The 16,551-nt window shown below is 40.2% G+C and overlaps 1 protein-coding gene across 1 annotated transcript; it reads right to left on the bottom strand.

Annotated features, from left to right (window-relative positions):
* Positions 1-2,631: 2,631 nt before the first annotated feature.
* On the bottom strand, positions 2,632-14,258 carry lgals9l3 (lectin, galactoside-binding, soluble, 9 (galectin 9)-like 3). Its single transcript, XM_026193111.2, has 8 exons — positions 14,098-14,258; positions 11,957-12,045; positions 10,281-10,485; positions 9,903-10,022; positions 9,611-9,724; positions 7,135-7,223; positions 4,272-4,428; positions 2,632-4,037 (listed from the first exon to the last, which is right to left on the bottom strand). The coding sequence occupies exons 1-8, from the start codon at positions 14,131-14,133 to the stop codon at positions 3,891-3,893; spliced, it is 957 nt and encodes a 318-aa protein (XP_026048896.2). The 5' UTR covers positions 14,134-14,258; the 3' UTR covers positions 2,632-3,890.
* Between the last annotated feature and the right edge of the window lie 2,293 nt (positions 14,259-16,551).

Here is a 16,551-nt window from a genome sequence, read left to right as displayed (position 1 = left end):
TTACAGCACCACTTCATTTTCCTTCAAGCTTACTTGAAGCAAGTGAAGCAGTGCTGTAAATTAACAAACTGTGATAAATTGTATGTTTCTAATAAAATGAAGTAGAGTAGTAGTATATTAAATATTCCTTTGAGTGAGAAAATCATGCCATACCATAAGTGCTTCAACTCAGAAAACAAATCAAAGGGGTAAAACAGAGGTGCAATCATTCTTAATACATATATCAATTTCTCATTGGTTATATTACCCGGGTGTATGCTACATACATCCAGTAACACATTTAACATAGTATCAATTCCCAACATTTGTTTAATCTCTTTTTCAACATATCTCCAGAAATAAATTAACTGAAGACAATTCAATGGAATATGTGTAAAATTCCCAATCTGCCCACAACCTCTAGAAACAAACAGGAAGGAACAGGGTAGAGATGATACAAACACATAATATCCTTATAAATTATAATGTAACACTGTAGATCAGCGTCCCTTAAAATATATAAAGCATGTACAGCAATAATATGCAAAAAACACAGTATTACTATTAATCCAAATTACGCCATGTTCCATATAATGGAATTTAAAAGAAAAAAACACTGACTTTGTGCCACCTGAAAAACTGATTTCATTCATTCTCCACTTGAAATGTTTCATTCAAGTGGATTACCTCTAAATACCTCTGTATCAATATAGTTATAAAAGGAAGGCAAATGTTTGTCCTATTTTTTTCCTTAGATACAGTGAAGGATAGTAAAGGCAGGTGGTCAACATTAGGAGACAAGAAGCAGAAATACTTTATTGAGGCAGCTGCACTCAGGGAACAGGCATCTTAACGCTGAGATCAGAAAGCTCAGAATTTCAAAAAGCATCTCAAAGCTCAGGTTTGGAGAAAAGCTTTTTATGCTAGGTGTTCTTATCAATAAATATCAATGTATTTGTACATAAAATTTATAATAAACAATCAGTTTCTTAATGATCAAGAAACTGATCTTACAGCCCATTGTTTGTCTGTGGTACTAGTTTCAGGCATTGTGCAAATGTACTGTTTATAAGGTTGGGCAGACTGAAGAAGTCACTTGGATGTGTGACAAAATGTTTTGGGATTACACTTTGTTAGCTTGGGGTCTGGAGCTGCAGCTTAGTGAATTCAGTTGGGCTCAAAATGAATGAAAGAAATTTAAAAAAACGACAACTCGAATTCTTATTTTAAGAGCTGAAAACAATTCCATGTGTGAAACAGATTAAAAGCTGGAGGTGTTGAATATCTGGGTGGACCACTGTCTATTTATTGTTTATTATTATTTATTGTTTGATAATCATCATAGTGGTTTTGGTCTGAAATTAAAAAAAAAAGTTGGAAATGGGTTTGCCTTGCTTCTCTCCTGCTTAGTGTGTCAAATATTTAGTAACTTTTCAGCCTGGTTTAATGGCAATGGTATATTGAATGAATGTAGATTATTCATAGATTTGTAGGCCAGTCTGGAACTGGAGACACAGCTCCTCAACTTTGAAAACGAGTAGATAGCAATGCTACTGTAATCAGTCATAGAAACATGGCCCTGAAATTACATTACCGAGGTGTAAACTGTTGTACTGATCAAAAGAAACACTATATTGATCTGGACACTACTGTCAGCATTTTCTTTTACTGTTTTCTTAATCAGCACGATAGTCTTGGTCTGTGCTGTCTTTTTTACTAGTTTGCAGCTTCTGGACTGTGCCATGTACACTGAGGAGCATTAAAGCCTCAATATTGAAGTCTGAGGTGAAATGTATTCAAGCTCCTTAGATTACAATGACCTGGATGACTGAAAATTGAACACAGCCTGCATCATTATTATTATGAATTTTTTTTTTGGTGCAGTTCCAAGAGCTTAATTATCCAAAGCTGATGTTAAAAATGACTGCATATGTCCACAAAACTGGACAAAATATACTTCAGATGTCCGTTGAAAACAGACAACTGAGGCAACAGTTCACACACTTTGACAGCAATGTCTGATGAGTCTTGATTTCTACTGCTACAGCTGGATGGCAGGGTCAGAATAAACAACATTAAAAGCATGGATCCATTGTCCCTTGTATCAGTTGTTCAGGCCGCTGCTTGTGGTGTGATGATGTGGGAATATTTTCTGGGCACCAGCTCAACATAATTTAAATGTCACAGCCCGCCTGTGTATTGTTGCTGATCATGTTGATCTCTTTCTGATGGCTGCTTCCTGCAGGATAATGGATCATGTCACAAAGATTAAATCATCTGAGTACAGCACTATGTTTAGGATACCAGTTTGAGATTATCTGTGACTATGTGTCACTTGTTATTTTTGTGTTTTAATGTTGTGCACCATGTAATGCTGGCATGACTGAATTTCTGTTGTGCTTGCATAGGATTAATAATGGTCTTGAATCTTGAATATATACATTATCTTCAAACTGCAGGCCATATAATGACATATCTCTGTATCAGTGTCTCATGACACTGATTTCAATTTACTAAAGCCTTATAGCACTCTCTGGTGGCCATGATGGAAGGTTACTATGTGGTTCCAGTTCCAGTACCTGTAAAGTCAGATTGTTGACAAAGAGACAAGATTATATTTATTCTTACATAAATTAACTCCAAAGCCCAAACTGTTGTGCTCATTGCAATCATTTATTTATTTTTATGCAGCACTTACATCACACATCAGCTTGTAATAAAAGAAATATTAAAGTTGAAAATATAAGTAAAAGCGATCTAATAACTGTCGGTGGAAACTCACATTATCAGGCTATATTCAAACTCCCACCAAAAGTCTGCACTCCCAACAACATCAGAGTCTTAATGACGTGGCATCATGTGGATCAATACAATATCTAATGTTTTGACAGCCCTCAAAGCAGTGGGTTAGCCCACAAAGTGGCTTTAAAAAGCAGCCTGGTGGCTTGCATAAATACCATGACCTGGTATGTTGACAGATTTCTTTGTCCTTATTCATTAAAATATCAAGATGACAACAACAAAGCTTCATAATAAGACACCACCAACCTGTTGCTTACTGCGGTTATGTCGGTCTTATATGTACTCTATAGCTGGAATAAAGAAACTAACAGAGGCTCAGTATAGACCTTGCAGTGTTGGAAAAGTAACTGAAATAAGTTGGATATGGCTCAGGGAAACTGTCGAGCACAGTATTGAAAAATGGCAGCTTGTCAACAAACATCATAGAGATAAACATTAACATAAGCAGCAGTTCTTTTAGACAGAAAAGACCACCCTACATTTTCATGTGAAATGCAGTAAAGAATATTATAGAGATTGGCTAGTAATGATCTAAGTGCAGAATGATAAGAAATAAAATATAAAAATTACAGTATGGGAAGAAAATCAACTACTCAGGCACCACCTGAGTTTAGTGGTGCAGCGGTTATTCATCCATTGTGGGTTAATTTGTGATTCGAAATTACCTATGGATGTGTTTGTCTAGCTTTCTGTGTCACCAGACCAATGACTGTAAAAGCTTCTGAACTCAACTAAGAAAATGATTGAACATGGGTCAAGTTTACAATACTGGTGACAAATCCAACTTCCAACTAGACAGTGTTACATTTGCTTAAAATGTTTACTCTTTTTTTGCCTTCATTGGACAGAATGTATGTGTGTAAATTAGGCGTCCCTGATAACCAATAATGGTTGTTTCTTTCAAGAGTGACCATGTTTCAGAAATATAGAGCATACAATATTATAGAATCAGGCGATTATAAAATGAATGCAGAGATGTTGATTATACTTTGTACATTATATAATCAAACTAAGCAGTTAGCACAAACTTCCAATTAATGGCTAATTACTGTGGCTATAGTTAGGGAAATGCTGCAAAATGCTGCCAACAGCAACAGGGTCCTGCATCTCTACACAATCACAGAGGTCAGGCTGATGTCACCGTCAATCTCCAGGGAGGTAACGGCATGCAGGGGGTTGAAACGATACTTGTAAGTATGGGTCTGCATCCCATTGGCCACAATTCGGAAGGAGTGAGCTTCACAACTTATAGTCAACTAAAAAGAAATAAAAGATCATTTTGTTAGTGAAATCAGTTTGTTTACAGTGAAACGTGCTAAAGATAGCACACTTAACATGAGACACAATAGAAACATAAGTTATATGGTACTCCGAGGTCAGATCACCTATAATTCTCCTTTATTTTATGTGAAGTCATGACTGAAAAGCAGTGTACCACAAAGCAATGTGACTTCTACTGAAACTTGTACAGTGTGTATGTTCAGTCGTACCGTGAAAGGCTGACCCCGGTGGAAAGGCATGGCACCACCACGCTCCTCGGAGCCCCACTGATCCCACTGCTTGGTATTTCGCACCACGACATTCTCATTGAAACGTGGGTTGTAATGCAGAGCGATGCCAGACTGGTGGCTAAGATTCACAGTGAACCTGTGACGAAACACAAAATAACGCAATACCAGTGACTAATTAATCAATCATTTCTTTTGTAATTTAAGTCTCTAATTATACAGACAGGACAGTTTGGTTACCAATTGGCTGGCAAAAAAAAAATTCTTATGTTTTTTTAAGTTTGTTTTTTCCTGGTAACAAGATTCAATTCAAGAGCAATGTTATGTTACTGTAGCTTTGGCAGATAATTTACATTTCAAACTGTTTTAGATGAAACATTTCAATGTGTATTTGATCACCTACAACCACAATTCTGGCTTCTGTACATTGGCTGTGTCCCTGTGTGGCACACAGATTACAATCAGTCTATTACAGATACTCCTGATGTCCACTCATTATGTGTATACACCTGTCCACAGAATCAATGTGTTCTATCCCAGCCTCTCTTCTACTGTGGGCAAGACCAAAGAGCTGTCAAAGGACATCAGGAACAAAACTGTAACATGCGCAAGGCTAGAATAGTCTACAAGACCATGAAGAATAAACTTGGTGAGAAGGTGACAACTGTTGGTGCACTTATTAAAAAATGGAAGAAATATAAAATGACCATCAATGCAAAATTTTGTCTCATTGAGAAGAGTGGTGGATCAGCCCATTGCTACACAAGAGGACCTTGGTAATGATCTGAAGGTAGCTGGGAGCGCAGCCACGAAATACACTTTTGGTAACACACTACACACTACTACTATATCAGAACAGGAGCGCAGAGGATGCAGTCTCCATCGCACTGCACACTGTCCTCTCACACCTGGACAACAACAACACCTACGCCAGAATGCTGTTTATAGACTTCAGTTCAGCGTTCAATACAATCCACCCCTCACAACTCATCAGGAAACTGACAGACCTGGGTATCAGTTCCCTCATCTGCAAATGGTTACTGGACTTCCTGACCAACCGCCCCCAACATGTCCGGCTGGATAACCGCTGCTCATCTACAATCACGATGAACACCGGTGTACCACAAGGCTGTGTGATGAGCCCTTTCCTCTACTCCCTCTTCACCCACGACTGCAGACCTGCTGATGGTTCCAACACCATCATTAAGTTTGCAGATGACACCACGGCGATTGGCCTCATCAGTGACAACAATGAGGCCGCCTACAGAGAGGAGGTGGATCGTCTGGCTGAGTGGTGCGACAGAAACAACCTGCTGCTTAACACCGAGAAGACCAAGGAGCTCATCGTGGACTACAGGCTGACCCACATCCACCCATCCACATTAAGGGGACGGCTGTGGAGCGTGTGAGCAGCTTCAAGTTCCTGGGAGTCCACATCTCCGAGGATCTCACCTGGACGACCAACTGCTCCAAGCTGGTCAAGAAGGCTCACCAGCGCCTCTTCTTCTTGAGGACTCTGAGGAAGAACCACCTGACCTCAGACATCCTGGTGAACTTCTATCGCTGCACCATCGAGAGCATCCTGACCAACCGTATAACAGTCTGGTACGGGAACTGCTCTACCTCGGACTGGAAGGCGTTGCAGAGGGTCGTGAAAACTTCCCAGCGCATCGCTGGAGCACCACTTCCTGGCATATGTATTGGACCGTCTTTAACTTGCCTGTGAACATTTTATTAATTCAAAGAAGGCTTGGAAGAAAGTGCTGTGGTCAGATGAAACCAAATTTGAGCTCTCTGGCATCAACTCGACCCACAATGCTTGGAGGAAGAGCAATGCTGACCCAAAGAACAGCATCCACAGTCAAGCATCGAGCCAATGGACAGGCCACATACTGCAAGATCTTGAATGAGAACCTCCTTCCTTCAGCCAAATGGGTTGTGAATGGGTCTTCTGGCATGGCCAACACAATGACCAAAACATACACCAAGGCAACAAAGGATGTTTCGTCATGTTAGTGGTCTAGCCAGTCACCAGACCTCCATCCTATAGAAAATGGTAAATGGACTGATTCTTATATAGCGCTTTTCTACTCTCCCAGAGTACTCAAAGCGCTCTATACAACATGTCTCATTCATCCAATCACACCCACTCAAGCAAGCACCTCTAAACTCAAGTGCAACTAATAAGCATTCACACACTCATCTGTGTGTGAATGCTTATTAGTTGCACTTGAGTTTAGACACATCAGAGGGCAATTTGGGGTTAGTATCTTGCCCAAGGACATTTGGCATACAGACTGTCCTCCAGTCTGTATGCCAAATGTCCTTCCAATCAGTAGCTGATCTGCTCTACCACCTGAGCCACAGCCACCCCTATAAAATTTGTGCACAATAATGAAGGCAAGTGGCACCCAAAAACCTAAAGGATAGTGAAAGGTTTTGTACATAGGAGTGGGTCAAAATCTGTGCTTTGTGTGTGCGCAAACCTGGTAACCAACTATAAGAAATATCTTACCACTATGCCTGCCAACAAGGGTTTCTCGACCAAGTACTAAGTCATGTCTTGCCTGGGGATAAAACTGATTTACTCAATGACATGCAAATGAACTTCTAACATTTATGTAATATGTTTTTTTCCCATATTTTTTGTTGATATTGTGCTCTTCTCCATTAAAATGAAGCCACCATAATTCATTTCTTTGGAAGGGATCAAATAATTATCTCCCTCACTGTATAGTTTAATTCTTAATTGTTTCACTTCACTACATAGTTATGATGTTTGCTGTTAAATTGATATATGCTAGTTTCAAAGTAAATAAAGCAACATCTGATCATGAAGTCTGACCTTGTGGCACTTGGGTATACAGTTCCCTGGATGGTGATGGTCCTGCCAGGTCTTAGTCCACCACTGATGGCAGACCTGTATGGAACCACCTGCACACAAGAAATATATATTATTTCAACAGAAAAACTGCAACTCTGACTACAGGTAGGTAAGATTTACCTTCTTAACATCCATCAGTTCACTAGTGACATCTTTAGGGTTAAAGGTAGGGTTAGGGACAATGTTTTAGCCACAAATAAATGAGCACATTTTTAGAAGCCAGAACGTTACCTTTCACAAAAGTCTCGTGCATCCATTTTAATACTACTACAAAGAAAATTCACAAAAAAAGAACAATATAGCATCTTTAGCAACACTAAAGAGTAAAACAGGGTGATTAAGCATTAGGTCTCTCTCTTGTAAGTCCCTGTCATTTAATTAATGATTTTTTATTAAATGATTTAATAATTGATCAACATATTTATTTATTTTGCCTTTCAGAAACCAGGTTGCAGCAGTTTGAATATGTTAAATTGAATAAATCAACACAGAGTCATACTAATTGTCAGCACATTTGAAGCAAAGGCAGAGGAGGAAGAGTAGCAGCAATCTTCCACTGCAGCTTATTAACCAACCATAGACAATACAGATTTTTAATTCATTTGAAATCCTAACTCTTAGCTTTGTACACCCGAACTGGAAAACGCGAAAACCTGTTTTATTTGTTGCTATCTAGACACCACCTGGTTCTTACTTGATTTTCTATCTGATTTCTAAGACTTTTTCTCTCATTTACTATAGACAGTGGGTGATTTTACTATCCTTGTTGGGAAAATCACCCACTGTCAGCCTCAATACTGATTCTATTACATTTAACAGTATTCACTGAAAAAATTATTTTGTCTGATAATTTCTTAATGACATTTAAATTTACAATAATGGATTACACACAGCATCCATACATCCATTTCCAAAGAGGCCCAGACCTCCCTCTGTCTATCCTCCTCCTCCATCTTATCTGGGGGAACACTCAGGCCAGCTGAGCAATATAATCTCTCCAGCATGTCCTGAGTCCTTAGGCCTCCTTCCGTGGGACACCTCACCCAGGAGCTGTCCAGGAGGCATCAAATTCAGATGCCCACCTCATTTGGTGCCTTTTGAAGTAGAAGACTTGCAGCTCTACTCTGAGCCCCTCTTGAATGGCTGTAGCTCAGGTGGTAGAGCAGTTCATCTACTAATTGGAATGGAAGGTTGGTGGTTTGATTCCTGGCTTCCCCTAGTCTCCATGCCAAATATCCTTGGGCAAGATACTAACCCCAAATTGCATACTCCATCGGAGTATGAATGTGTGTGAATGTTAGCTATAAAGCACTAACGAAAGATGTGAATGGGTGAATGCACAAGTTGTGTAAAGCGCTTTGAGTGCTCAGATGAGTAGAAAAGCGCTGTATAAGAACCAGTCCATTTACCATCTCATGATGATGAGGTGCAGGTATGTTATTCGACAAGTGTATTTGTGCTTGCCTCACCATGAAGGCCTGGTACAGCATTCACATCTGTATAGGAATTTCTTTTACTTATGTATTAATCACATTATTTTATTGTATAATGCCTTGGTGCCACTGGATTTTAACATGTCTGACACTCATACAGTAAGACAAATGGTGGGGGTGTAGTAAGGAAGTTGGGGGAAGCAGAGCACAGGAAGAGTCTTTTGTCTTTTCAAGGACTCTGGGAGGTAGCAAGGGAGTGTGAACCTGCCTTTTGTTCCTGAAGAAGGTATTTAACTGAGAGCCATGCTGGGCTCAGGGAGACTCTGCTGACCGTCTGTCCCGCGGTCATGTAGGCTCTCCACAAGCTTGGTTTTCTGTTCTTTGTGTGTTTGGATTAAAGAACGTTAGCTACCGCTCACCGCTCGTCTGCAGGCTTTATTTAAATGGAAAACTTCCACAACACATCACTGCAGACACCACCCCAATCTGTATGTCAGTCTTTTGCTCCTCTCTTCCCTCACTCGTAAGTAAGACGCTAATATGCTTAAACTCCTCCAATTGGGGCAGAAACTTGTCCCTGGCTCTGAGTGAGTGTTCCACCCTTTTCCATGGCCTCAGATTTGGAGATGCTAATTCTAACTTCTGCTGCTTCACATTCTGCTGAGAACCATTCCAGTGCGACCTGGAGGGCACCACCTTTGAAGCCAACAGAACCACATCATCTGCAAAAAGCAGAGATGAGATTCTGAGGCCATCAAAGTAGAATTAGTTGTTTGACTACCTCAGTAACCTCTCCCCCAGTGATGGGTTAGTCCCCCTCCTTGTCCCCAAACTGCTTTCTCTACAGAAGCCATGTCAGTGGGATTAAAAAGTATTACTTACACCGCCCAACACTGCTCAACTATATCCTTAGCTAAAGTCAACAAGCAGCACCCCCACCTCTAATGTACACTATGTAAGTAAAATACTGCTGTTACAAACTAGAACCTGACCACGATACTCACTGGTGTTACAGGAGGAAATCCAGGCTGTGCTGGGAATCCGGGCTGTGCTGGGAATCCGGGCTGGGGTTGAAAGCATAATTGTGGAGCAAACGCAGGCTGAGCAGGAAAAGCTGACTGTGCAGGAAATAAAATACAAAAAGAAACCACTTTGTTATCACTGTTCTATCATATTCTTGATTATTTATCAGGTTTAAGATTATTCAAACATGAGCACAAATACACAACCAACTATGCTGCTATATTACTTATGCATTTCAAATAAACAGCCAATAAATTGTGTAAACTTCCTCACCACAGGGTTCTGAAAAGCAATGGAAGAAATTTCCACTTTTCCACCCACTGAGATGGTGTCAACCTGGTGAAATGGCAGGCGATGTCTGTACTCCATAAAGTAGCAGCCATTGATGCTGAGCTGGTAATAGTACATATGGAATTAAATTTGTGTCTTATTGTCCAAACAGTAAAAACTATTTTTGCACAACAATAGATTTTAGAGAAAGAATCACAAAGAAGAGTATTTTAAGAAATTCTAGTTTTTTAAATAAAACTTTCAATACAATAAATAGATTTTTATGATATGAATGATCTGCTCTACACTTAAATAAACACACAAATACAGTAAAATGAAATGTCAACTGAGTAGATCATATTAAAATGTTTAGGAGCTGACCTGGTAGAAGTCCCGGGTGACAGCAATGACAAGAGTGAAAGAGGACCCAGCAGGAAATGGGGAATTGTACTTCCTCTCTTCAGTGCCCCAGCTCCCATTCTGGAAAGTGTTGGTCACCACATAATGCTGACTTTCATAGCGTGGGTTAATGTGGATAGCAATGTTCGCACCAGCCATGGAACCACACTGTAGATTCACATGGAACCTGTGAGTAAGAAAGTGAATAAGAAGGAATATATGGGTGTATCATGTGATTATATTCACAGACAACTAATGAGTATAAGTTGTAATTTTTAAGTTTTTGGAGTTTTTAAATGACTGTGCTGAGTAAAGAACTAAAAATTAACAAAAATATTCCTTACAGTGGGGCAATGATCTACAGACATTCATTTCTTTGTAACTTACAAAGAAATGAACAGTCTGTACTTTTTATTTTACTGGAGAGAAAGAGAATAAGATCTTAAGATGCAGGAAAAAAAACATAATACATTAATATGACCTAGTAAACCTTTTCTGCTTTTCTGTTCATCCAAACATGGCAGGTTAAGGTAATGCTAAAGAACCTAATTTTATTTTCATGTGAGCACAGCACTTTCTCCTGTGCCTTGTCAGATGTTGACTGGCCTTTCAACGGGGGGTCACCCAAGCCCCTGCATTGTGAGGTCTGTGGACAACAGCACAGTGGTCAGGCTAACCACAGGGGGATAACAACACTTTCTCTTATTCAGAATCATGTATAATGATAGGTTGGTGACACATGTTTTTATCTTCCACATTCCTGCAGTCCCACACAAGGTCAAGGTGTGTGTAAAGTTTGACCTGACACACTGGTATGTTGTTTACGTTTGAGGAGCATTTAGTGCAACAGCACATATGTAACATTTATTTGGCACCCACTCCACCAGCTTTCCAGCTAGTCCCCCTTCTGTTGACTCACACTTCGCTATATATCAGGGAGAAACCTCATTAGTTGATTCTGTGCACCTGTTTGCCAACCTCCCTGCACTGCCCCTTGAGCTCACTGCACCACCCCTCCCCTGCAGCTGAGCCAGGGACCTCGCCTGCCACGGTCTGCCAAGGTCGAAGCTGGGTCATGTTCACCCACACAAAATTCAGACATTAGAAGAGTCTTTTTTTTTTTTTTTTTTTTTTTAAACAGAGAGCCGACCCAGACTTCCTGTTTTGGGGTTCTGGACCCTGCATATCAGATCCATGCCTTTTTTTAAAAAAAACAAAAAAACACCTTGGCTCATGTGATGAGACACATGATTAATAGTGACCTCTTAAGTGGCTGTCCCTTAACACAGATGTGCAGCGGTCTGTATGGGCTATCAACTTTCAATGAAACAAACATATCTTTTCTCACACAGTAACTTCTTACTGTATTTACTTTTGTTGCTCCTGCCCCAGACACATCTGCCCATTGAGTGGACTGAACACTCTCACGTGGTTTTGGTGACTTAATTACTTCTGATTGGATCTTGTCAGTCCAGAACATTTTCATCTCATTTTTATTTATAGATGAAAGTGTTAATGTCCCCCTGCATTCGTTTTTATTTAGTTTCGTCTTGTTTTGTGCAAAAAAAAAAAAAAGTTGTTGACGAAAGCTTTGAAGAAAATTATTGGTTAACAAATAAAACACTTCTGCTGATAAATAAAGGAACAAGCAGACAGACCTGTCAGCCCCAGGTACGACACGTCCACTGACAGTGATAGACTTCCCCTCCTGCAGACCACCTTGGATTGACCCAGTGAATGGGATTATCTAGAAAGAACATGGATAAACATCTAATTACTGGCTTTATATTTTGACTGCAAAATCTAATATGCTACAAAAATTAAATACATGAAGTTAGAATGCCACATAAACCAAAGAAACAGTCATTTTGTTACTGATCATTCTTTCTTTTCTTTCTAATGGATATATATCTACATATTTTGTAGCTACTTTGTTTCCTGAAGGTGCTCTTTGTATCACTTTTTAATATGTGTGTCTCTTTCTTCATGAATGTCTGTTTTTATGTTGGCAGCAGTTTAATAGAAGAAGAAAAGGCTGGCAAAATTGACATGAAAACTCACATCTAAGTTGGAAAAACACATATTTGTGAACTTTAATTTGTTCAGTTTTGAGAATATTTTGGTACACAAAGTTGCACAGTTGTTGATATCATACAAAGAAGAACACAAATTATTTGCTTCATTCTAAGGTTTTTTTATGGTGCAGATATATTTATTTCACAAATTCCAACTGGGCGATGGCTGTTTCTCGACTGGCGCTAGACTTCAGTGTACCATCAGAAGAGCTGAGATTGCGGGTTCCAATATACTCTGCATTGACTGATGCCCCCAGAACTCCAAACCAATGGAACGGGATATATGACTAAGTAACTTGTAAATGGTGAAAACATAATACCAACAACAAGTTGCTAAATGGTCGGACTATAGGCTTTATAAATATATATACATATCAGCATACACACACAGGAGGAAGTGATTGAAAAACATGAATTAGGCTAAACTCATTGGGGTGGGGAAAAGCAATAACACTCTATTTGAGCACTCAGTTATTCCTTATTACAAACTTCAGTCACACACACGCGCGCCAACAGGAAGCCTCCTCAACCTAAACATGGCAGACTTTAACCTAAAAATGCAGCCTGGTCCCAGTGTAAGGACCTCCAGGACCTCCACAGCAGCCAGCAGTTGGCACTCACATTAAAATAAATAAATAATACATTTAAAAAATGTAGAGTCTAGAAAAGAAAGTGTTTTATCGTCTCTCCCTGGAAAAAAGATTTTCACCCCAACGACACCTTTACATAGATATACAAAGGACAACAATAATACATGTTATCAGCAGCATAATTATTATTATTAGTGTTATTATTATATATCTGGTCCCAATAAAAGTCCTGCTACTCATGATGTACTTAGAACCAAAGAAGGGGGAAAGGCCTCAAAAATGCAAAAGGATGTTGCTGCTGTAAACCACTTCCTGCTAAACTGTCATGCATGAATTGCAGCTTCACTATTATAATCTGATCTTATAGGAAGTGGAATATAGAAATAATGAATACCATTTTACACAAGAACATCAGAGAATAGCTGTGACTTTAATTATTGATCTTCTATTATTGATAGACTTTTACACACTATCTTTAGTTTAAGTTGTGTGACACCAGTTTTAAAGCCTGCAGTTCGTCTTAACCGCCCTGTTTATTGCACTTGGTTTGTTTGTGCGTCGCAGATGTTTAAGCAAATGTATTTACTTCTGGGCCACTAAACATGTCCAAATATGAATTCTGTTCTGGCTCGATATTTTACACGCTATATCCGTATCGGAATAACGCAAGTTGTTCGGGTTGTTTTCGAACTTTCTTTTTGTTCATATTCTGCGCATCTGTTTCCCACCTAACCGCTGCACTGGAGCCAAAACTCGAGACGCCTCACGGACTCAAGCATCTGCATGTGTCTTTTCTTCCCTGAAAACCTCGAGGCCAAAGTTCACTTCAGTGTTTAGATTCAGGAAGCAGCAGTGTACACTTCCTCATTCACGCTGCTCGCAAGTGAACATTTTGGAAAGATCGGAAAGTTTTACAAAACAAAACTTTTATGATGCGCAAAAAACCCAAAACTTTTACTCTCATGCGTATAACCAAGCCGACCAGCGAGGTCTAAAACTCGCACTGCCTGTTTGTGTTCGCTGCGTTCACCGGGCCTTGCGTAACGGACTAACGGAGCAGCCGTGAGAGAGGAGTATTCTTGCCGTCCGTGAAAGAGCGAAAAGTCTTAAGATGAACATATTTTATTCTCTTACCGGGTTGTAAAAAGGTGACTGCTGATAAAAAGCCATATCCCTGAACGGAAAGACGGAAGATTGTTGAGCTGTAGAGTGCTCTGAATTTCGCGAGTTAGCCCACCTTTAGGTTTCGTTTTTCCTATAATAGGCGGTATTTAAAGGTTTTTTGCAAGCTGCTTATTTGCTTATCCTGCCAGAGTCCCCCACCACCCCGCCCCTCTCTTCCTGGCGGTATTTAAATATGATGAATCGTATCCGTTTCCCTCAGCATTGACATCTGGCTAACTGTAGACTATCTGACCTCAAACAAGACTCTACAACACACACATTCATACAGACAGCAGACAGACAATTTTTCAATAAAAAATAATTTCACTACACTGTAACTCCTGCAGCAACTTAAAGTTTAATGGCAGGCCATCTCCAAAGCTTTAACTTAATATGGAAAGAAAATAATGGCTCTGTATTATCACTGTGGGAAAAATGATTTGGACTAGCACACACTTTTGTGCAATGATGCTTTCTTTACCACCACAGGTGTCAGGGCTCTGTGTGCGGGCAGGCGGAGAGGAGGATCCAAACGCAGGACTCAGACACTAACTTGAAACTCAAAGACCTCAGCTTTATTGCTGGTACGAAAGCAAAACATGAAGTGAACATGGACTATGGAGAACAGAAACACACAGGCATAATCTGATGATACGACGTGACACCGAGCATGGGAAAACACAGGGCTTAAATACACAGGGTAGTAATGAGGGAATGGGCAACAGAAGGGAGACACAGCTGGGGGAGATCAGGGCTAAAGAGACGGGGGAGCTAAGCTGCACACACCAACATAAGACAAAGACTTTCACAATAAGACAGGAAACAAGAAGTACTAAACCAGATGCAGACATGACACTGAGAGACAGACTAGACACTGAACAGAAACTGCAACACACATGAGAACCCAAAACCTAAGAACTGATCCCTCACCAAGAATAACAGAAACAGATCTATAATGATAATAATAAACAAAGCACCAGAACATCAGAAAACAATCCATAATGCAAAAATAAACCAAAACATAATAAACTCAAAATACTGGGTCCAACGGACCCAGAACCGTGACAGAACCCCCCCTCCAAGGGCTGGCTCCCGACAGCCCCAAACGAAAAAGCACAAAGCACCAGGCCAGGGTGGGCGGAGGGGGCCCAGGGGCCCGTTCTTCGTATCTCGCTAAGTAGGTTAGCTGGATTAGATTGTTGACGATTTCGCGTGATCTTGGATCGTTCGGTTCCCCGAAGCTCATCCGGGACTTGCTGTCATAGCAACAGAGCCATAAGCGTAAACCTGCTCGGGAGCAGGTTCACTTTATGTAAACAGGATTAGATCGCGGCCACGCAGGTATGTCCGCTTCATTTATACGAAAGCAACAGCGATATTCCACACCTGTTTCACCATAAATAAATAACATCAATATAACTGAAGATAATGCAGCACCTGATCCATTTATTGATGTCACACAGATACATACAGGTCATTTCCTAAAAAAGGGAAATGTACTATTAACATTCTATTACATGTATGTGATTATTACAGATGTAATTCATATTTCAGAGTAGTAATTGTAAATTACTTCGTGTAATCAAGATGAGAGACCACGGCTATAAAAGCGAAGGTGGATTTGGGAAGCCTGTCGCAGCCATGTCCTGTCCGTATACGCGAGCCACCCATTGCGGAAGGTGCAAGATTGATAAGGAGAGTCCTCAGAATTCAGCGTATATTGCGGGACAGACAGGATCCTTTAGCTCAGCGCGACAGTGTGCTCATAGAGAGATATCGATTTTCCCGTGAGGGTATTATTTACTTAACCAACTTGTTGACGAGGGGGTGCAGGACCACCACCTGTCTTTTTTTTGCTCTGCCCTTTTCTTGGTTGCTGTTATGAACAAACAAACAGAGTATTCCAGGGTCTCTTTCCAAGAGACGACAAGCAATATAAGTGATAAATATTACCATTCTGTAGAATATTCTTATATTTCACTTTTACTTGTTCCCATGTTCTAGTGGGTCCTGTTGTGGCTCTAATGTGTAAGGGGATATAATATAACATAATATAATATAATGTAATATAATATTGGTTAATATAGTGTAATATAATAAATCTACCCTACCGCCTACTGGTGTTGGCCAGAGGGGCCGATGGCGCGATATGGCAGCCTGGCTTCTGTCAGTCTGCCCCAGGGCAGCTGTGGCTACAACTGTAGCTGCCTCCCCCAGTGTGTGAATGTGAGAGTGACTGAATAGTGGCATTGTAAAGCGCTTTGGGTGCCTTGAAAAGCGCTATATAAATCCACTCCATTATTATTGTTATTATTAAATTACTTACGAGTTTAATTTGTCAGCAACTTTCTGCCAGCCCTCTCTCCTTGCTTTTGCAGCCTTTGCAGTGTTCCCTTGCGTTTTAATTAAACTCTGAAACTCCTG

The sequence above is a fragment of the Astatotilapia calliptera genome, chromosome 14, assembly GCF_964374335.1.
Source record: "Astatotilapia calliptera chromosome 14, fAstCal68.1, whole genome shotgun sequence".
NCBI classification, from domain to species: Eukaryota; Metazoa; Chordata; class Actinopteri; order Cichliformes; family Cichlidae; genus Astatotilapia; species Astatotilapia calliptera.
The sequence above is the reverse complement of the archived record's forward strand: the minus strand, read 5'-3'. Positions and strand labels throughout refer to the sequence as shown.